This window comes from Oncorhynchus tshawytscha, linkage group LG06 (assembly GCF_018296145.1).
Source record: "Oncorhynchus tshawytscha isolate Ot180627B linkage group LG06, Otsh_v2.0, whole genome shotgun sequence".
Lineage (NCBI taxonomy): Eukaryota > Metazoa > Chordata > Actinopteri > Salmoniformes > Salmonidae > Oncorhynchus > Oncorhynchus tshawytscha.
Window position 1 is genome coordinate 52694087 of NC_056434.1, and position 23670 is coordinate 52717756.

The following is a 23670-nucleotide window of genomic DNA, read 5'->3' on the forward strand; positions in this document are numbered from 1 at the left end:
CTACACTGTATTTCTGATCAATTTGATGTTATTTTAATGGACCAAAAATGTACTTTTCTTTCAAAAACAAGGACATTTCTAAGTGACCCCAAACTTTAGAACAGAATGTATATAATAGGCGGTGTCAGAGGAAAGCCCATAACATTCTGAGAGACTCCAGTCACCCAAGTCATAGACTGTTTTCTCTGCTACCGCATGGCAAGCGGTCCTGGAGCACCAAGTATAGGACCAAAAGGCTCCTTAGCTTCTACCCCCAAGCCATGAGACTGCTGAACAATTAATCAAATGGCCAACAGACTATTTCATTGACCCCTCCTCCATTTGTTTTGCTGCTACTTGCTGTTTATAATCTATGCATAGTCACTTCACCCCTACCTACATGTACCATTTACCTCTAGCCTTTACCCCCGCATACTGACTCAGTACCGGTACCCCCTGTATATAGCCTCATTATTTTTATGTTATTGTGTTACTTTTTATATATTTTTTATTTGGTAAATATTTTCTTAACTCTTCTTGAACTGCACTGTTGGATAAGGGCTTGTAAAGTAAGCATTTCACGGTAAGGTCTACACTCGTCGTATTCGGCAAATGTGACAAATAAAGTTTGATTTGATTTTTGATTTGAAATGCCTCTCCTGTGAAGTAGTGATGTGGTGACATACGCCTAGTTTCCTGAAACGAGTCACAAATATGCTTCTCTGCATCTATGCTAAAATCTGGGTAAAATATTGAAAGGGATGTGACTCTTACTCAGCACATTTAGTTATTGCTTGCTTTTCTCAAGTCTAGCATGCTAGCTAAAATAGTTAGACAAGCTAGCTACTCTCACTTGATTAATAGCCTGAAATGGCTTCTTGGTAGCTAGTTATGCGGTTGTGAGATTGAACTAGCTAAAGCCAACTAAGAGCATGAGTGAGGCCTCTGTGTTTATTTGTACATATTTGCATGTGTTTTTGCATATCTTTGTGTATGTGTGTATTTCTGTGATGGTTCTATAACATCTTTCAACAGCACTAGGTCAAAGAGCAGATACACTCAACTGATATGACAATATCTTTGTACGTATAGGTCTGTGTGGTCAGTGAGGAAGATCAGAGAATGTTCCTGAACAGGAGAGAGGGATGAGCTGTTAAACTGAGGAGGTGGAGAGGGGACACGTGGTCAGGTGGTTGGAGAAGAGAGGAGAGGAAAGGGAGGTGGGGAGAGAGACTGATGTGCTAGCTAGTTTGTTCTCTTCATATCAGATAAGAGGAGAGCTGCATTCCATCTCTCAGTTGTCAGGCTTCAGCACTTCAGATAGGAGAGACTAGAGAAAGGAGACAGAGCAGATGTTACTGTGCGCTATCTATGGGATTACAGGAGATTTAATGGTGCAACCACAACCACAGCATCAGGTATGAATGGACTGTTTTAATGATGGGGGGGAAGTGGAAATGACATGGCCAGGGGTGTATAGAGGCAGTCAGTCGAAGTGAATGGTCAATTATTAAGGATGCCTGTGATTTCATGTTATGTGATGTTACAGAGTCAGGTTTGATGGATGGAGAATTGTACAGTGGGAATAGCATTTTACAAAATGCTGTATTGTCAGTCTTTAGAAGTGAATAGTCAATAGAAATGATTGTATGTGATTTGATATGATCTGATGTTTCTTTAAATAATAATGTTTAGTGATGTAACATTTACCAGTTCCTTCTTGATTAGCTTTTGCTTGAATGATCTGTAACCAGTTCTATTTTTTGAATACATTTTTATAAAGGTGCCATGTCTGACTGCTGATATTCTGTTTAAACTCAGTTCAGTTCAACCTAAAGCTTCATGCATACTACTTTTAAGGTGCACAAAGCACTAATTGTAATTTACTCTGGAATAGAGCGTCTGCTAAATGGCAGAATATACATGTGTTAGATAATGTACAATGGCCTTCTGTCACTGTCACATAAAAATAAATATAACAACACAATGATATTGTTATAGTACCCATTATGAGAGGAATGCAAAGAATGCTTTTGGTGTTATCCATGTAGGAAAGAGCTGCAAGGATTCAAAGCGTGTAGGGCATTGAATGGGCAGTCTCAGTGGAGGTCTGTGTGTCTACATTACAGAGAGGACACGCACACACTCGTTACACAATGGATCAGAGGTGGCACAGGTCAAGTTCATTTTGACCACTGCTGTGGTTGGAGCTTTCTGCTCAAATCTTGTTGTTGTTGTCTGTTGGATACTGAACGGCTCCTTTTGACCAACGCTGAGTTTGCCAGATTGGAGATTCCTGTTCTTCCATGTCTTGTTGTTATCTCTTGACTGAACTGGGAGCCTTCAGAGTAGAATGTGGGTTAAGTTGTACTTGTATCCTCCTCCTCACACCACCCTTGGGTTTTGCCCTCTACTTTGGATGCAGACTCAGAATCCAGAACAGGGTTTGCTGGAGATGCACTTAAGGCCCTTTGCTCCACTAGCTACATGGAATAAGTCAAGTCTACTTGACTAGAGTGTAAATGCATCTTCACCTTTTATTAGTAATGCTAAGGGGAACTCAGTAGTCTTTTGTTACCCCAAACAGAGGACTCAAAATGTATCTGTGTCAGCCAGAGGAGGAAGATGGATCCTGACTCAGGTCAGGTCTGGTGTGGCTCTTCCTGTTATCTCAGCTCTCCCAGGGACTTCTCTCCTGTCATCAGCTTTAGGCCTGACACATCTCAGGCATGCATTTAACTAGCTCGGTCAAACCAGACTGATCACTGCACCATGGTTTCACTTGAGGCCTGCTTTTAGAACCTTGCTGTTAAAAGCTCCCTTATAGTGCCCTTTTAGGTTTACTGTTGAAGTGCCTCTTACCCTTGATTGACAACTGATGCTGAAAAAGAACTGAGAACTGAAGTGGAGGCTGATAACACTATCATGTCAATGTATGGATATACTTTAGGACTGGGAATTCACCAACAATTCACCAATTGTTTTGCTTCATCTTTTTGTTTATCTTTTTGTTTGGCTGTGTGCTTACTCTACATACAGCACAGAGAGTACCATCTCATAACAAAACTAGACACACATCCCTCAAGAGTGCACAGCCTGCACACGCACACACATGCTGCATGCATACACACACACAACGCACATACAGCAGTCGTGAGTGAATCGTGTACCCCACCATCCTCACCCACCACCTCTTACTCTCACACGAACTTGCCCACCCAGACAGTTTTCCCATGATACAAGTCAGTATTCGACGTCCATAAATGTCTGGCGAGTCGGGAGATTACATGGAAACTGGCCACTAGGGGCAACGGTGAGCTCTGTTAACATCTGCTTCCAAGGGTTGCAAGTTTGAATCCAGTGATAGGAAGTTGTTTTTGATATTTTTGTTTTAAGCCTATCCCAAACTTTAACCATTCGGGGTTAATGCCTAACCTTAAGGATTTTACTTTAATGCCTAAACTTAATGCCTAAACACTTTGATATTTGACATTTCAAACAACTTTGAAATTGGACGTTTGAGAAACATAGATGAAGGTCTTATTCTGACATGAGACTATGAGAGCTGGTAGTGCCCACCATCGCTCTCTCGCTCTTTCTGTCTCTCTCCCACTCCTCCCTCTCTCTGCCCCCTCTCTCTTTCAGCAGCAGTCCTACGCTCTCTTTGTCTCCCATACACAGTGGTACCTGACTCCAGTGTTCATACTTCCCACACAATGCTCCTAACCACTCTTCTCCTCCTCCTCTCTTCTGCTCCTTCACTTTCTTCCAACTGGTGGCGTAATACCTACCCGAGTCACGATGCTAGTCTTTTCCAGTACTCCTTTCCTCCTCCTCTCCTCTCCTCCCCATCCAGTGCTAGTGCTGTATGCCCCCTCAGCTGAGAACTTCCCCAGGCAGCCCTCTCCCTCTCACAGGCCTGTACCCGTGGGTTTTGATTTCCCTCTCTCTCCTTCTCTGCTTTCAGGGTAGTGTGCTGCAGGTCCTTGAAATATTGAGTATGTGATGTGTTTTTTTCTCTTTTGGTTACATAATGGAAACATCTCTGCTTTAAAGTTCCACTAGTTGGACAGGGAGGGATGTTAGTGCACTCATGGGACTTTTTTTCTAGTTTGTTCTGAATCGTTAGCTACTCTTCTCCTTTCTGCAAGACTTTGTTGTTGTCAACTTGCCCTCAGCATTTCACATTGCTTGTGTGTGTGTGTGTGTGTGTGTGTGTGTGTGCGTGTGTGTGTAGGCTTCTCTGTCTGCCTGTCTGTCTGTCTGTCTGTCTGTCTGTCTGTCTGTCTGTCTGTCTGTCTGTCTGTCTGTCTGTCTGTCTGTCTGTCTGTCTGTCTGTCTGTCTGTCTGTCTGTCTGTCTGTCTGTCTGTCTGTCTGTCTGTCTGTCTGTCTGTCTGTCTGTCTGTCTGTCTGTCTGTCTGTCTGTCTGTCTGTCTGTCTGTCTGTCTGTCTGTCTGTCTGTCTGTCTGTCTGTCTGTCTGTCTGTCTGTCTGTCTGTCTGTCTGTCTGTCTGTCTGTCTGTCTGTCTGTCTGTCTGTCTGTCTGTCTGTCTGTCTGTCTGTCTGTCTGTCTGTCTGTCTGTCTGTCTGTCTGTCTGTCTGTCTGTCTGTCTGTCTGTCTGTCTGTCTGTCTGTCTGTCTGTCTGTCTGTCTGTCTGTCTGTCTGTCTGTCTGTCTGTCTGTCTGTCTGTCTACTGTACATGTGTGTGACTGTCACAATGTTTATGTGTATCTACTATGTGTTTTATAATACATGTGTTTTTCTGTGTGCATGTGTTTCTGTGAGTCTGTACAATATATATCTGTTTTCTATGTATGTCCAGTATGTGTGCCATGAATACATCTTTGTGGCTGCTTGCGTAGGTGGCTTTGCATTATTCACATACCGCCCACTCCTGCCCTTGCTCTGAAGCCTTCTCTCTCTCTCCCTCTCCCTCTCCCTCTCTCTCTCTCTCTCTCTCTCTCTCCCTCTCTTCCTCACAATTTAAATGAGATTTCTAAAGAATACTGAATGCATTCAGGTGGGAGCTGCAGATCTTGTCTGTATTCCCACATCACTTGTCTTTGCTTTGTTCTCTCTGCCATTTTACATCCCTGTAGAACAGATCAATAGAAATAACACGCCCACACACACACAAACACACACACACACACACACACACACACACACACACACACACACACACACACACACACACACACACACACACACACACACACACACACACAGATACACACTTACTACCCCCAACCCATACTTTTATGCCTGCCCATCTAATGAGGCCCATTGTGTAATATGTCTATTCCTCTGACCCACTTACAATGTTTCCCTTTGAAAGAGCAAATACGGATAACCATTTAAATAACACAGTGGCTCATTAAATCAGCCAAATTCTCTCTTTCAGTGCCTCTGTAATGCCACTGCACTCTTCAGTTCTGTAGTTCCTTCCACTTTGCTTTTGTTTTCCTCTTTTCCCCCCCTTGTTTTCCACCATACATTACCCCATGTATGGTGTTAGTTAACTCACTCTATATCTCTCTTTCTCTCTCTCTCTCTCTCTCATTCTCTTTCTGTCCTTCATTCTCTCTCTCATTCTCTCTTTCTCTCCCACAGTCTCTCTCTCATTCTCTTGCTCTCTCTCTCTCTCTCTCTCTCTCTCGCTCTCTCTCCATCGCTCTCTCATTCTATTCATTTCATCTGAGAGCATCTCTGTTATATGTTTGAAGTGATCCTCCATCCTGTGATGTTGATCTAACTAACCATATGGGTCTGACGAGACGCGTTGCCGTTGACGCTGATGCTCTTTGGTCACCAGGGGCAACAAATCGAGCACATCTGGGGACCTCTCAAGGTAGATGAGATGAGGATGGAACCTTTTTATACAGGAAATTAAAACATAGTAAACAAAAACAGTGGGCTCATTAGCATATTCATATTCCATACACCCCTAAGCCTGTCGGAGGGGGGGGGGGGTCACCATTGTGATAATGCGAGAGTATCACTTCATGCTCATCTAATGAGGCACATTCTGTACTATTTCTATTCCTCTGATACACTTTCCCTTCTTCCCATTGAATGAGCAAACACAGATTATCCATTTAAATAATACAGTGGCTCATTAAATCAGCCAAATTCTCTCTTTCACTGCCTCTGTAATGTTACTGCACTCTTCAGTTCTGTAGTTCCTTCCACTTTGCTTTTGTTTTCCTATTTTTCTCTACTGCTTTTCTCCCCTCTGGGGTTTGAGTGACTTGGGTCATAAACACAAAGTGGCAATGGGATAACATTATCCCATGACACACTATGGCGTTAGTTAACTCATTTTATATCGCTCTTCCTCTCACTCTCTCCCTCTCTCATTCCCTCTCTCCCTCTTTATCCATTTATCTCTGTTTCTCTCCCTCAAGCTCTCTTTTACCTCTCTCTCTCTCTCTCTCGTTTTCTCTTGCTCTCTCTCTCTACTCTCACGCTCATCCTATCTCTCTTTCTCTTTCCCCCTCTCTCTCTCTCTCTCTCTCTCTCTCCATCGCACTCTCATTCTCTTCATTTCATATGAGAGCATCTCTGTTTTATGTTTGAATTGATCCTCCTCTCCTGTGATGTTGATCTAACTAACCATACGTATCTGATGAGACGGGTTGCCGTTGACGCTGACACTCTTTGGTCACCAGGGGCAACAAATCGAGCACACCTGGGCACCTCTCAAGGTAGATGAGATGAGGATGGAACCTTTTTATACAGGAAATAAAAACATATTAAACGAAAACAGTGGGCTCATTAGCATATTCATTTTCCATACACCTCTAAGCCTGTGGGCCCATTCTGTACTATTTCTATTCCTCTGATCCACGTTCCCTTCTTCCCATTGAAAGAGCAAACACGGAATATCCATTTAAATAACACAGTGGCTCATTAAATCAGCCAAACTTTCTCCTCAAGCTCTCTCTTCAGTGCCTCTGTAATGTAGCCAACTACAAGAATTGCATCAACTGGTTACAAGTAAATTAGTTAGGTTTTCTCAATTGAAAAAAAGTACATTTGTTGAAACCAAATGCCAACTGTTGTATTTGATTATTAACAAACTTATATTTCTAGTGAAACCTATTTCTTTCATCACTTAACTTACTTTCCCTCTTTGGTTAAACCTAATAAATAACATAAAATATATTAAGTTGGTTCCAAACATGAAAAAATTACTCCAAACACTTTCTTTTTATAAGACTTTCACATTAACTGATTACAATATTGACTCTCACGGGTGGCCAAAAATAAGATATGGAAAGCCACGCCCCCAATAAGCCACACCAACTCTTCTAATAGGTTGAATGAACCAAAGCATAATTTTGGATGAGAATGATAAAGGCCTCTAGGCGCCAAAAGGCCAATTTAGCATGGGCAGAGCCATTGAGGGCTTCCACCATGCTTACGCCATTTTAAAGTAGTCAAATTAGTCAACTGGTTGGGGATTCCTATGGGTTGTAGCCATAGAGAATGATAGAGGCCTCTAATGGCCAAAAGGCTGTATTCCACCATTTTAATGTGGTCAACTGGGTGGGACATCCAACTTCATTGGCTGATCCCTCCTGGTTATCCTGTTGGAGTCATGTCCAACTGGGTCATTAGAGGGATCAGCCTATTGTGAAGATGAAAATATACTACTTCAAAATGGAGATGGCCTCAATGGTGCTGCCCATGAGAGAGTGAGAGAGCGAGAAAGAGAGAGAGAGCTTCAGAACAGGGACATAATGGGGGGTGAATAATGCAAAGCCTCCTACACAGGCAGCCACAAAGATGTATACTGTACATGCATAGAAACACATACAGTACAAGTCCAAAGATTGGACACACCTACTCATTCAAGGGTTTTTCTTTATTTGTACTATTTTCTACATTGTAGAATAATAGTGAATACATCAAAACTAGGAAATAATACATATGAAATCATGTAGTAACTAAAAGTGTTAAGCACATATATATTTTAGATTCTTCAAAGTAGCCAGCCTTTGCCTTGATGACAGCTTTGTACACTCTTAGCATTCTCGCAACCATCTTCATGAGGAATGCTTGTCCAACAGTCTTGAAAGTTCCCACATATGCTGAGCACTTGTTGGTTGATTTTCCTTTACTCTGCCGTCCAACTCATCCCAAACCATCTCAATTGGGTTGAGGTCGGGTGATTGTGGAGGCCAGGTCATCTGATGCAGCACTCCATCACTCTCCTTCTTGGTCAAATAGCCCTTACACAGGCTGGATGTGTGTTTTGGGTCATTGTCCTGTTGAAAAACAAATGATAGTCCCACTAAGTGCAAACCAGATGGGATGGCATATCGCTGCAGAATATTGTGGTAGCCATGCTGATTAAGTGTGCCTTGAATTCTAAATGAATCACAGACAGTGTCAGCAGCAAAGCATCCTTACACCTCCTCCTCCATGCTTCACTGTGGGAACCACACATGCGGAGATCATCCGTTCACCTACTCTGCGTCTCACAAAGAAACAGCGGCTGTAATCAAAAATCTCAAATTTGGACTCCACAAAAATTTGGACAGATTTCCACCAGTCTAATGTACATTGCTCGTGTTTCTTGGCCCAAGCAAGTCTCTTCCTCTTATTGGTGTCCTTTAGTAGTGGTTTCTTTGCAGTAATTCGACCATGAAAGCCTGATTCACACAGTCTCCTCTGAACAGTTGATGTTGAGATGTGTCTGTTACTTGAACTCTGTGAAGAATTCATTTGGGCTGCAATCTGAGGTGCAGTTAACTCTAATGAACTTATCCTTTGCAGCAGAGGTAACTCTGGGTCTTCCAGAGGTGGTCGTCATGAGAGCCAGTTTCATCATTGCGCTTGATGGTTTTTGCGACTGCACTTGAAGAAACTTTCAAAGTTGTTCCGGATTGACTGACCTTCAAGTAATGATGGACTGTCTTTTCTCTTTGCTTATTTGAGCTGTTCTTGCCATAATATGGACTTGGTTTTTTTCCAAATAGGGCCATCTTCTGTATACCACCCCTACCTTGTTACAACACAACTGATTGGCTCAAATGCATTTAGATGGAAAGAAATTTCACAAATGAACTTTTAACAAGGCACACATGTTCATTGAAATGCATTCCAGGTGACTACCTCATGAAGCTGGTTGACAGAATGCCAAGAGTGTGCAAAGCTGTCATCAAGGCAACAGGTGGCTACTTTGAAGAATATCTAATGTAAAATATATTTTGATTTGTTTAACACGTTTTTGGTTACTACATTATTCCATATGTGTTATTTTATAGTTTTGATGTCTTCACTATTATTCTACAATGTAGAAAATAGTAAAAATAAAGAAAAACCCTTGAACGTGTAGGTGGGTTCAAACTTTTGACTGGTAGTGTATGTGTTTTCATTTAGAGCTAGAAGAGAGGATAGATAAAATAGCAGTTTTCCTAAAATGGCCTTGTAAATAAGTATGTACCAGTGTTTGAGCCTGCAAGTTGCTAGTAATGTCCACTCGACAGCACTGTAGAGATCACAATGGTGAGTTAGACCTCTCTGATGACAAAACAAAGGTCTGCATGATACATAGCATACATAGACCTTGATGAAAAGGTAGTGTGTGTCAACTAGGCAAATGAGAAAGCCTTCAGTGTAAAGCAAATATGAACGCAACATGCAAAGTGTTGTACAAAAAGCATATTACGATAAACTTTAGTGCACAAATTTGTTTACATCCCTGTTAGTGAGCATTTCTTCTTTGCCAAGATAATCCATCCAGCTGACCGGTTTTGGTATATCAAGAAGCTGATTAATTAAACAGCATGATCATTACACAGGTGAACCGTGTGCTGGGGACAATAAATGGCCACTCTAATATGTGCAGTTTTGTCACACAACACATTGCCACAGTTTTGAGGGAGCGTGCAATTGGCATGCTGACTGCAGGAATGTCCACCAGAACTGTTGCCAGATAATTTCATGTTCATTTCTCTACCATAAATTTGGCAGTAGGTCCAACCGGCCTCACAACCGCAGACCACATGGCGTTGTGTGGGTGAGAGGTTTGCTGATGTCAATGTTGCGAACAGAGTGCCCCGTGATGGCAGTGGGGTTATAGTATGGGCATGCATAAGCTACGGACAACGAACACAATTGCATTTTATCTATGGCAATTTGAATGTACAGAGATACTGTGATGAGATCCTGAGGCCCATTGTCGTGCCATTCATCCTGGGCCAGCACCTCATGTTTCAGTATGATAATGCATGGCCCCATGTCGTAAGGATCTGTACACAATTCCTGGAAGCTGAAAATATCCCAGTTCTTCCATGGCCTTGCATACTCACCAGACATGTCACCCATTAAGCAGGTTTGTCTCCTCTCTCAATATGTCTCCCAATGTTGTTGATATAGATAATAAACAGCAGGGGACCTACAATTGATCCTTGAAGCACACCTGAAGACAACTCTATAGTGTCCGACTTACAATCATCTACCTTAACACACTGGGTTCGATTTGACAGGTAATTCACGAACCACTCCAGAGCATGACCAGTAATCCCAATACACTTCCATCTCTGCACCAAGACAGTATGGTCCACATAGTCAAATTCCTTTGCCAAGTCTGTGAATACAAATTCACCATGCAGTTTTCTATCCAGGGCACAGTGAATATCATTCAAACCTTCAAAGTTGCTGTGACAGTGCGGTGGCCACACCTGGAACCTGATTGCATAACACTCAAACTACTGTTTTCCTGGAGGTAGGCCTTAAGCCGCTTATTGACTAGAGACTCCAATACCTTTTCCAGAACAGACCATTTAGATTATGGGCCGATAGTTATTCAGTAGAGTGGGATCACCTTGTGTGACTCCAGATGTTTCTAATGATAAGTAGCAAGATGACGTGATGTCTGATCAGCACTAGCTGTGACCGCTAACTGGATTTTTTTTTAGCGTGTGAACGGATGTCAAAACAGCATCGGCATTATGTTTCTCTCCTACTCTTCTGCTGTCTCTACTGATTTCTCACTATTTCTCATTAAGAACATCCATTAGAACATTGGCAGCCTTTCTTTTTGCTCTCCACATTCGGAGTTCTGACCAAGACACAAAACACAAGACAGATATAATGCCAAAAATGGTCTCATAAATTTGTCTGATGATATTTTGATTTCAGCAAGTTACTTTGGGATTGCTATTGCAGATGGAAATGACCTACGTTGCTAAATCTGTGCATGGTCCCTGGCAAATAAACGGCGTCTTATATCTGTTCTCAGAAAGTGGAGCAGTGGTACTGTAATTCCGACTTATTGCGATGTGTTTCACTCTAAATGTGTTCCCAGAAGATAAACCAAGTGGGGGGGGTTGATGGGGTTTGACTGTTGAACTAAGCTCATGAAGCATTTATAGGTGATATTCTTCAAGTATCAACAGCTGTATCATCAATGGCTATATTTAAAAGTCCCAAAATGAATGTTCCAATTGCAGATCGTATCTTTAAGCCTGTTTCCCTGAAGCTGTGAAACAAGCAGCTCCCGTGGTTACATTCCTGCTCCAATCAGGCACCCAGAAGTGTGTGTGTGTGTGTGTGTGTGTGTGTGTGTGTGTGTGTGTGTGTGTGTGTGTGTGTGTGTGTGTGTGTGTGTGTGTGTGTGTGTGTGTGTGTGTGTGCGCGTGCGTGTACAAGATGGACACTATAGGGCAGGATATGAGAGTTAGTGAACAGAAGGCTAAAGTTGTGTGGTGTACTGTTCGATTAATGTCAATGGAGTGAGTGTAGCAATTAGCTGTCAACTGAGGAAAGATCTTTAAAGAGAGATGTGATATAATCAGTCATGTGTAAGGATGACTGTTGAGGGGAGTGACTTCTACACTTACACGTCTCACAGGCATACTTGCTGTTTCTGTTTCATTCTTACTTCCTTGACTCTAAATTAGGTATTGCAGGATATAAGAGTTGATGAACAGAAAGTTAAATATGTTGTGTGATACAATCAGAGTAAATGGAAGTTTTCATAAAGCAAGAGCTAGTTTCATATCTACTGAACAAAAATATAAATGCAACTTGTCCCCCCCGACTCCGGAAGCCAGATGTGGAGGTCCTGGGCTGGCATGGTTACACATGGTCTGCGGTTGTGAGGCCGGTTGGACATACTCTCAAATTCTCTAAAACAATATTAGTGGTGGCTTATGGGAAATAAATTATCATTCAGTTCTCTGGCAACAGCTCTGGTGGACATTCCTGCAGTCAGCATGCCAATTGCACGCTCCCTCAAAACTTGAGACATCTTAGACATTTTATTGTCCCAGCACAAGGTGCACCTGTGTAATGATCTTACTGTGTAATCAGCTTCTTGATATATTCAGAGAAATAAGCTTTTTGTGTAAAAATGTATGGGATCTTTTATCTCAGCTCGTGAAACATGACACCAACAGTTTACATGTTGTGTTTATATTTTTGTTCAGTATATATACTTGACTACTGTATGACTGATGCTTCTTAGTGGTTAGAGCATTGGGCCAGTAACCGAAAGGTTGCTGGATCGAATCCCCGAGCTGGCAAGGTCTGCCCTGAGCAAGGCAGGTAGCCCACTGTTCCCCGGATGCTGAAGAACTCTGGTTCAGAGGGGTTGGTTTAAATGCGGAAAACACATTTCAGTTGAAGGCATTCAGTTGTACAACTGACTAGGTATTCCCCTTTCTTCTATCTGTGTCCTGATGCCCTAGCAGGCAGCCTCTTGGGGCTATGCCCCCCCCCCCCCCTCGATCTCTCAATGCTCTTCATTGCTAACTCATTACAACAGCATCAAACTTTAATGAGACACTCTCATCCAACGACACACACCCAAACCCTTCCAGGCCTTAATGTGTTTTCAAACAAAGGTGATTGTACATGGGTATAGGTGCATGCACATGTGTACATGCGACAGAAATAATTACCTCTGTCAGTGCTGTACATGTTTCCCCTGAGCTGTGAGATTTTGCGATTGGACCCTCTGGGCTACTGTAGCACATTAACTAGACAGCCTGGTTAATATCAGGAAATAGGAAAATGTATCAGTTGTTACACGCACACACACCATTAGTTAATGTTTTACTCTCTGTCCCTCGCTGCTTTTTTCTCTCTTCTCCTCTCTATCGTTCTTTCTCTCTCTTTTTTCCCTCTTTTTTCTGTCGCACTTCTCTTTCTCTTTGATTTTGTCTCTCTGTCTGTCTCTGTTTCTCGGTCTGTCTTTCTCTGTCTCTCTTCTATTTCTCTTTCTCAGCATATCTGTATTGTCACCAGTCATCAGACAGTCTGGGATATATCGGGAAATAGGACAACATATCACATGGTACACACGCATGCACGAACACACGGACACACACACACACACACACACACACACACACACAGGAGCATGATTAATTCAGCACAACAACATGACCTCCAGGTCAGATCTATTTTCAAAACTAAATGGATAGACGTTTGTTTTAGAGCAGTGTGGAAGTACTCCAACGTAGTTGAAGATAGACATTGGAAACATTGTTCGCAAGGTGAGAGTGAGAAACAGAAGCAAAGAGGAAGAGAAGAGAGACCGAGACTAAGAGAAAGAGAAGGCGACATCACGCCCTCCCTTCGCCCCCTTCATTTCGCCGTCTGCTGTCCAGCCAATGGCTGTAGCTTACTTTATTTTTCACTTAACAGAATACACTACATAACAAACAGGCCTGTAAGGACATAGGAATAGGCACAAAACAGTACTACAAAAAGTGACAACACAACCATGAAATGTGAATGAGGGGTTAGAAAGAAGGAAAGAAAGGAGCAGAGGACAGTAGCTTACTCTCACCCCACCTGGAGAAATGAGAAATTGACGTTTGATTTGTAGTAAAAGGAGAAGAAGAATGTCAAAAATCTGAGTCATGTTTGCTAGCTAAGCTACAGTTCATATTTTACCAACACTGCCATGGATGGATGTCTTTGTGAATTAATTCCATGTGAATTCATTCAGAAACCCAAAACACTGTGTCTTTGTATGCCGTCGGCTTTGTGCGCACATGGAGTTTAAAAGACTGACCTGTTGTCTTGTTTAGTAAATGTCAGCGCATTACATTCAAGCTTCATCTTGAATAATGCGATTTTTGTTCCTGACCAACGTCAAATATGGGCTCTGTGCTCATACACCATGTACATGTGTTTAATTCTACAACTGTGTCAATATGCACAAACTTCAATACATGCTATATGACTACAGACTGTAGGCCATGCCTGATGCACTGTAGGAGCTGCATCACTAGATGACGCTGTTGGATATAATGTTGAAAAGGCCCAGAGGAAAGAGACATCTCTGGAGCAGCTTTTATGGAAGTAAACATAAGATAATAGCCTTTTTAGCTGACATATGGGCTAATTGAGTGACTGTCAGTGACTGACATAAGAAGTGGAAAACTGCTATATTCAAATGTTCTAACTTTCAACTAAAAAACGAACAAAAATAATATTCTAGGTGGCAAAACCAAACATTGTCACAGGCCAAACCCTAGTTTGTTTGGTCTTGCTGTAGATACTCCTGGATGAAAAATATTGCTCAAGAGAGTTCCCTTACAAAAAAAACACATGACAAAACGTGGTTTTCTGACACTTAAAAAAACATATATATAACACATATACATTTTGGTCACACCTGCTTTATGGACACGTGTGAAATTTCACATGAACATTTTCCAAGTGTTTTTCCCTCATGGAAAAAAAATCCCCACGTGACAGCCATTTTCAAGTCTTGTCATAGATTTTCAAGACGATTTAAGTAAAACTAACTTGGCCACTCAGGAACATTCAGTGTTGTCATAGTAAGCAACTCCAGTGTATATTTTGCCTTGTGTTTTAGGTTATTGTCCTGATGAAAGGTAAATTTGTCTCCCAGCGTCTGTTGGAAAGCAGACTGGACCAGATTTTCCTCTAGCATTTGGCCTGTGTTTAGCTCTATTCCAAAAACTCCCTAGTCGTTGCTGATGACAAGCATAAAGATAACATGACGCAGCCACCACTGTGCTTGAAAATATGGAGAGTGGTACTCAGTAATGTGTTGTGTTGGATTTGCCCCAAACATAACGCTTTATGTTCTGGACAATTTCATTTCTTTGCCACATTTTTTGCAGTTTTACTTTAGGGCCTTATTTACAAACAGGATGCATTTAAAAATATATATATTTCTATTCTGTACAGGTTTCCTTCTTTTCACTCTGTCAATTAGGTTAGTATTGTGGAGTAAGTACAATGTTGTTGATCCATCCTCAGTTTCCTATCACAGCCATTAAACTCTGTAAATGCTTTAAAGTCATGAAATCCCTGAAATCTCTGAACGGTTTCCTTCCTCTCCGGCAACTGAGTTAGGAAGGACGCCTGTATCTTTGTAGTGACTGGGTGACATCCAAAGTGTAATTAATAACTTCACCATGCTCAAAGGGATATTCAATGTCTGCTTTTTACCCACCTACCAATAGGTGTCCTTCTTTGCAAGGCATTGGAAAACTCTCTGGTCTTTTTGTTTGAATCTGTGTTTGAAATTCACTGCTAGACTGAGGGACCTTACAGATAATTGTATGTGTGGGGTACAGAGATGAAGTAGTCACTCAAAAATCATGTTTAACAGTATTATCACACACGGAGTGAGTCAATGACTTCTTAACCAAATGTTTACACCTGAATTTATTTAGGCATGCCATAACAAAGGTGTTGAATACTTATTGACTCAAGACATTTCAGCTTTTCATTTTTAAAGCTGCAACATGTAACTTTTTGGGAGACCCGACCAAATTCACATAGAAATGTGACAGTTACAGATGTGTCATTACTATTGAAAGCAAGTCTAAGAAGTGGTAGATCTGTTCTATGTGTTTTATTTCTATGCTTCCTGGTCTTAGGTTGGTCTTAAGTTTAGTTTTTGCATATTTTACTTTTGGTTTTGTACACCAGCGTCAAACAGCTGAAAATATAATTTGGGGTTATGGAAAATATATTTCACAGTGGTTAAGATGGTACAATGATTCTCTACACTAGACTTGCTAGTTTTGTCACAAATTGAAATTAGGTGAACAATTTGAATTTTAGCAAACAGGAAATTGCGTAGCGATTTCTTCATAGTGTATCTTTAATTAATTTGTAAACATTTCTAAAAACATAATTCCACTTTGACATTATGGGGTATTGTGTGTGGGCCAGTGACACACAATCTAAATTTAATATGTTTTTTTTGAGGCTGTAACAAAATGTGGAAAAAGTACAGTCGTACAAAAAGTACATTAAATATGCTTCAACTGGTGTGTGTATTTCTACGCACCCCCACCTTGCCACACCCTAGGATTAGCTGAATTTACGCCACTTCCCGTGGCAAAGGCTATGGATGCAAGGACTGACCATAGATATAAATATTACAGTTGTGTAGCCCTTTCCTGCAGTCAATTACTAAACCGCCCTTTTTGGCCTCATGGATGGAATGTTAATGTTTTTCATAATTTCCTAATTAATAAAGATGATGAAAAATATATATACATATATAATTGTTTTTCACAATTCCTGACATTTAATCCCAGTAAAAATTCCCTGTTTTAGGTCAGTTAGAATCAGCACTTTATTTTATGAATGTGAAATGTCAGAATAATAGTACAGAGAATGATTTATTTCAGATTTGATTTCTTTCATCACATTCCCAGTGGCTCAGAAGTTTCCATACACTCAATTAGTATTTCGTAGCATTGCCTTTAAATTGTGTAACTTAGGTCAAACGTTTCGTGTAGCCTTCCACAAGCTTCCCACAATAAGTTGGGGGAATTGTGGCCCATTCCTCCTGACAGAGCTGACGTAACTGAGTCAGGTTTGTAGGCCTCCTTGCTCGAATTCGCTTTTTCAGTTCTGCCCACACATTTTCTATAGGATTGAGGTCAGGGCTTTGTGATGGCCACTCCAATACCTTGACTTTGTTGTCCTTAAGTCATTTTGCCACAAGTTTGGAAGTATGCTTGGCGTCATTGTCCATTTGAAAGACCAACCTTTAACTTCCTGACTGATGTCTTGAGATTTTGCTTCAATCAAATCAAATCAAATCAAATTTATTTATATAGCCCTTCGTACATCAGCTGATATCTCAAAGTGCTGTACAGAAACCCAGCCTAAAACCCCAAACAGCAAGCAATGCAGGTGTAGAAGCACGGTGGCTAGGAAAAACTCCCTAGAAAGGCCAAAACCTAGGAAGAAACCTAGAGAGGAACCAGGCTATGTGGGGTGGCCAGTCCTCTTCTGGCTGTGCCGGGTGGAGATTATAACAGAACATGGCCAAGATGCTCAAATGTTCATAAATGACCAGCATGGTCGAATAATAATAAGGCAGAACAGTTGAACTGGAGCAGCAGCACAGTCAGGTGGAAGTTGAAACTGGAGCAGCAGCATGGCCAGGTGGACTGGGGACAGCAAGGAGTCATCATGTCAGGTAGTCCTGGGGCATGGTCCTAGGGCTCAGGTCAGTTGAAACTGGAACAGCAGCATGGCCAGGTGGACTGGGGACAGCAAGGAGTCATCATGTCAGGTAGTCCTGGAGCTCAGGTCCTAGGGCTCAGGTCCTCCGAGAGAGAGAAAGAAAGAGAGAAGGAGAGAATTAGAGAACGCACACTTAGATTCACACAGGACACCGAATAGGACAGGAGAAGTACTCCAGATATAACAAACTGACCCCAGCCCCCCGACACAAACTACTGCAGCATAAATACTGGAGGCTGAGACAGGAGGGGTCAGGAGACACTGTGGCCCCATCCGAGGTCACCCCCGGACAGGGCCAAACAGGAAGGATATAACCCCACCCACTTTGCCAAAGCACAGCCCCCACACCACTAGAGGGATATCTTCAACCACCAACTTACCATCCTGAGACAAGGCTGAGTATAGCCCACAAAGAACTCCGCCACGGCACAACCCAAGGGGGGGCGCCAACCCAGACAGGATGACCACAACAGTGAATCAACCCACTCAGGTGACGCACCCCCTCCAGGGACGGCATGAGAGAGCCCCAGCAAGCCAGTGACCCAGCCCCTGTAATAGGGTTAGAGGCAGAGAATCCCAGTGGAAAGAGGGGAACCGGCCAGGCAGAGACAGCAAGGGCGGTTCGTTGCTCCAGAGCCTTTCCGTTCACCTTCCCACTCCTGGGCCAGACTACACTCAATCATATGACCCACTGAAGAGATGAGTCTTCAGTAAAGACTTAAAGACTTCAATATATCCACATAATTTTCCTCCTTCATGATGCCATCTATTTTGTGAAGTGCTCCAGTCCCTCCTGCAGCTAAGCACCCCCACAACATGATGCTGCAACCCCCGTGCTTCACGGTTGGGATGGTTTCTTTGGCTTACAAGCCTCCCCCAATTTTTTTCTGAGGTCTTGGCTGATTTCTTTTGATTTTCCCATGATGTCAAGCAAAGAGGCACTGAGTTTGAAGGTAGGCCTTGAAATACATCCACAGGTGCACCTCCAGTTGACTCAAATGATGTCGATTAGCCTATCAGAAGCTTCTAAAGCCATGACGTCATTTTCTGGAATTGTCCAACCTGTTTAAAGGCCCAGTCAACTTAGTGTATGTAAACTTCTGACCCACTGGAATTGTGATACAGTGAGTTATAAGTGAAATAATCTGTCTGTAAACAATTGTTGGGAAAATGACTTTTAATGACTCCAACGGTGTTTCTATATATGGTGTTTCTATGTCAAACAGTTTTGTTATATTTCAGTCTTCTGTGATGTATATAAAGTGTAATATTGGGATGCAAACTCAAAATGTTCACATTTCAACTCTATATCTGACATGGTACAGGTGTCTTCTGTTTTTTTAAGCCCATAACCATGTGTGTGAAGTGTATACTTTTGTTTAAGACTCCCAAGAATCACTCTCTGTGACCCTGATTCAGCCCACTGCAGTGAAAAGTTAACCAAGTTTTTAGCCTATATTTAACTAGGCAAGTCAGTTAAGAACAAATTCTTACTTTCAATGGAACAGTGGGTTAGCTGCCTTGTTCAGGGGCAGAACAACAGATTTGAACCTTGTCAGCTCTGGGATTCGAACTTGCAACCTTTCGGTTACTAGTCCAACGCCCTAACTACTAGGCTACATTTAAAAAATGTGGAAACATGTCATTAATATGTCCTAAAGTGGATGTAGCAACTAAGGATTGCCCCTTTAACTGTCACTGACCTTCATACAGCAAAACTACATTGAGTATACCAAACATTAGGAACACCTTCCCGATATTGAGTTGCATCCCCCCCCTTTTGCCCTCAGAAAAACCTAAATTCGTTGGGGCATGGACTCTACAAGGTGTCGAAAGCATTCCACAGGGATACTGGCTCCAATACTTCCCACAGTTGTGTCAAATTGGCTGGATGTCCTTTGGGTAGTGGACCATTCTTGATACACAGTGTGAAAAACCCAGCGTTGCAGTCATTGACACAAACCGGTGCGCCTGGTATCTGCTTCCATACCCCGTTCAAAGGCACTTACTGTTTTTGTCTTGCTCATTCACCCTCTGAATGGCACACACACACAATTTGTGTCTCATCTGTCTCAAGGCTTAAAAATCTTTATTTTCCTCCCCTTCATCTACTACACTGATTGAAGTGGATTTAACAAGTAACATCAGCAAGGGATCATAGCTTTCACCTGGATTCACCTGGTCAGTCTATGTCATGGAACGAGCAGGTGTTCTTAATGTTTTGTGTACTCAGTGTATGTCGCCATTTGAACGTGATCCATTACCTGCCCCAACAAAATGTATTCCGTCCATTGTTCTGCGAATGTCCCGTAAAATCATTTGGGCTTTTTAGATGTCTTCAACATAATTCCACTGGTGGAAACATGCTACTGCAACATGTTTAAACCATCTTTTCACATGTGAGGAGAATAATATTATTTCAACCCTGCATGTGAATCTGCAATTCCACATGTGAAAGTGAGATTTTCACAGTTGGAGTTTTCTTACATGTGAAAATATGGTTTCATGAGTAAAATGTAAGCTCACCATGAAAACAGCTACAGTATTTCACATGTGAACCTGCACATTTGACCTGTGTTTTTTTGCAAAGGTTTCTTAATTTAAAGGGCTTTTTAGTCCAATCTGTTTCTGGGGAAAGTGACTCTTGAAGTAAAAGGTCTTTGAGAATATATAGCTGTGTGATAGGTTGAATAGGTTGTTTTGTTTCTACCATAAAGTATAGGGTTTCAACCATCTATAATTCTGTATTTTTTCAATCACTCTCAGATGAGCCCTGTGGAGATCTGAAAGCGGAGAGCAGCCCCAGCCTGAGCCCCACCATGGACAATGAGATCACAGCCAAGGAGAGAGGAGTACTGGAGAACAACGAAAAGGAGACAATGGACAGAGATCAGGAGGAGGAGGTAGAGAAGCTCTTATGTTTGTTGGTGGCATCTGTTGTAGTCTTTATTCGTCTGGCATATTTATGGGTCCTGATTTTGTATTCAGTTCTTTTGTTCTATGTGTGTCTTTTTTTATCTGCTGCTGTTTGACATTACATTTAGTTTCCATGTGATTGATACCATTCCATTCACTCCATTCCAGCCATTATTATGAGCTGTCCTTCCCTCACCAGCCTCTTGTGAGATGGCTGCCGTTTTACGGGCTCTTAATCAATTGTGCTATTGTGTGTGTTTTTTTTCGTGTTATTTGTAACTTATTCTGTTCATAATGTTTCTGCCACCGTCTCTTATGACCGAAAAGAGCTTCTGGATATCAGGACAGCGATTACTCACTTCGTACTGGATGAAGTTTTTTTCTTTAACGAGTCGGACGCAAAGGATTTACTTCAGACACCCAACAGGGCCAACATCCACGTCATTCGCAGGAGAAAGAGATGGAGATATCGGGGACATAGGTCGGGTGCCTTGTAAGGATCCGACGGCGAGTTGGTAATCTGCCTCTAACATCAGTCCTATTAGCCAATGTACAATCATTGGATAACAAAATAGACAAGCTACATTCACAAATACCCTACCAATAGGAAATTAAAAACAAATGTATTTTGTTTCACCGAGTCGTGGCTGAACGACGACATGGATAAAAGACAGCTGGCGGGGTTTGCGCTGCATCGACATGATAGAACAGCTCAGACAAGGGGTGGTGGTCTGTGTATATTTATGTAAACAACAGCTGGTGCACGAAATCTAATATTAAGGAAATCTCAAGGTTTTGCTTCACTGAGGTAGAATATTTCATGATAAGCTATAGATCACACTATTTAACAAGAGAGTTCTCATCTATATTTTTCATAGCTGTCTATTTACCACCAAAAATAATGCACTCAATGAGCTGTATAAGGCCATAGGCAAACAGAAAAACGCTCATCCAGAGGCGGTGCTCCTAGTGGCCAGGGACTAATGAAGGGAAAACTTAAATCCGTTTTACATTTCTACCATGTTAAATGTGCAACCAGAGGAAAAACAACTTTAGACCACCTTTACTCCACACACAGAGACACGTACAAAGCTCTCCCTTGCACTCCGTTTGCCAAATCCGACCATAATTCTATCCTCCTGATTCCTGCCTACAAGCAAAAACTAAAGTGACTCGGTCAATAAAGAAGTAGTCAGATGATGCCGATGCTAAGCTACAGGACTGTTTTGCTAGCACAGACTGGAATATATGGTATTGAGGAGTACACCACATCAGTCACTTGCTTCATCAATAAGTGCATCGAAAATGTCCCCACAGAAGCCATGGATTTACAGGCAACATCCGCACTGAGCTAAAGATAGAGCTTCCACTTTCAAGGAGCGGGACTCTTATAAGAAATTCCGCTATGGCCTCAGATGAACCATCAAACAGGCAAAGCGTCAATACAGGACTAAGATTGAATCATACTACACCTGCTCCGATGCTCGTCAGATGTGGCAGCGCTTGCAAACTATTACAGACTACAAAGGGAAGCACAGTCGCGAGCTGCCCAGTGACACGAGCCTACCAGACGAGCTAAATTACTTCTATGCTCGCTTCGAGGCAAACAACACTGAACAATGCATGACAGCATTAGCTCTCCGGACGACTGTGTGATCAAATCAAATTTATTTATATAGCCCTTCTTACATCAGCTGATATCTCAAAGTGCTGTACAGAAACCCAGCCTAAAACCCCAAACAGCAAGCAATGCAGGTGTAGAAGCACGGTGCATCGGAAAAACTCCCTAGAAAGGCCAAAACCTAGGAAGAAACCTAGAGAGGAACCAGGCTATGAGGGGTGGCCAGTCCGCTTCTGGCTGTGCCGGGTGGAGATTATAACAGAACATGGCCAAGATGTTCAAATGTTCATAAATGACCAGCATGGTCAAATAATAATCACAGTAGTTGTCGAGGGTGCAGCAAGTCAGCACCTCAGGAGTAAATGTCAGTTGGCTTCTCATAGCCGATCATTAAGAGTATCTCTACCACTCCTGCTGTCTCTAGAGAGTTGAAAACAGCAGGTCTGGGACAGGTAGCACGTCTGGTGTGCAGGTCAGGGTTCCATAGCCGCAGGCAGAAAAGTTTAAATCATGTGATCACGCTCTCCGTAGCCGATGTAAGACTTTTAAACAGGTCAACATTCACAAGGCCGCAGGGCCAGATGGATTAGCAGGACGTGTACTCCGAGCATGCGCTGACCAACTGGCAAGTGTCTTCACTGACATTTTCAACCTCTCCCTGTCTGAGTCTGTAATACCAACATGTTTCAAGCAGACCACCATAGTCTCTGTGCGCAAGAACACTAAGGTAACCTGCCTAAATGACTACCAACCCGTAGCGCTCATGTCTGTAGCCATGAAGTGCTTTGAAAGTTTGGTCATGGCTCATAATCAACACCATTATCCCAGAAACCCTAGACCCACTCCAATTTGCATACCGCCCCAACAGATCCACAGATGAAGCAATCTCTATTGCACTCCACACTGCCCTTCCCCACCTGGACAAAAGGAACACCTACGTGAGAATGCTATTCAATGACTACAGCTCAGCATTCAACACCATAGAGCCTTCAAAGCTCATCACTAAGCTAAGAACCCTGGGAATAAACACCTCCTTCTGAAACTGGATCCTGTCCTGGTGGTAAGGGTAGGTAACAACACGTCCGCCAAGCTGATCCTCAACACTGGGGCCCCTCAGAGGTGTGTGCTCAGTTCCCTCCTGTACTCCCTGTTCACCCATGACTGCATGGCCAGGCATGACTCCAACACCATCATTAAGTTTGCCGACAACACAATAGTGGTAGGCCTGATCACCGACAACGATGAGACAGCCTATAGGGAGGTCAGAGACCTGGTCGTGTGGTGCCAGGACAACAACTTCTCCCTCAACGTGATAAAGACGAAGGATATGATTGTGGACTACAGGAAAAGGAGGACCGAGCACGCATCCATTCTCATTGACGGGGCTGTAGTGGAGCAGGTTGAGAATTTCAAGTTCCTTGGTGTCCACATCACCAACAAACTGTCATGTTCCAAACACACCAAGACAGTCGTGAAGCGGGCATGACAAAGCCTATTCCCCCTCAGGAGACAAAAAATATTTGGCATGGGTTCTTAGATCCTCAAAATGTTCTACAGCTGCACCATAGAGAGCATCCGAACAGGTTGCATCACTGTCTGGTATGGCAACTGCTCGGCATCCGACCGCAAGGCACTACAGAGGGAAGTGCGTATGGTCCAG

General features: G+C 42.5%; 1 protein-coding gene across 3 annotated transcripts in view; it reads left to right on the top strand.

Moving 5' to 3' along the window:
- The window catches only part of LOC112253501 (coiled-coil domain-containing protein 136), a 60573-nt gene that overhangs the window by 6601 nt on the left and 30302 nt on the right, over positions 1-23670 (top strand). For 2 of the 3 annotated variants that reach the window (XR_006083632.1, XM_042323382.1), the window contains exon 3: positions 20240-20376. Coding sequence is in view for 2 of the 3 variants with exons in the window: in XM_042323382.1 (XP_042179316.1) it covers positions 20240-20376 (137 nt within the window). In the remaining variant the exon portion in view is untranslated. Of the gene's footprint in view, positions 1-1196; positions 1398-20239; positions 20377-23670 lie in introns of those variants that run through there. The other variant, XM_024425454.2, reaches the window with a different exon arrangement.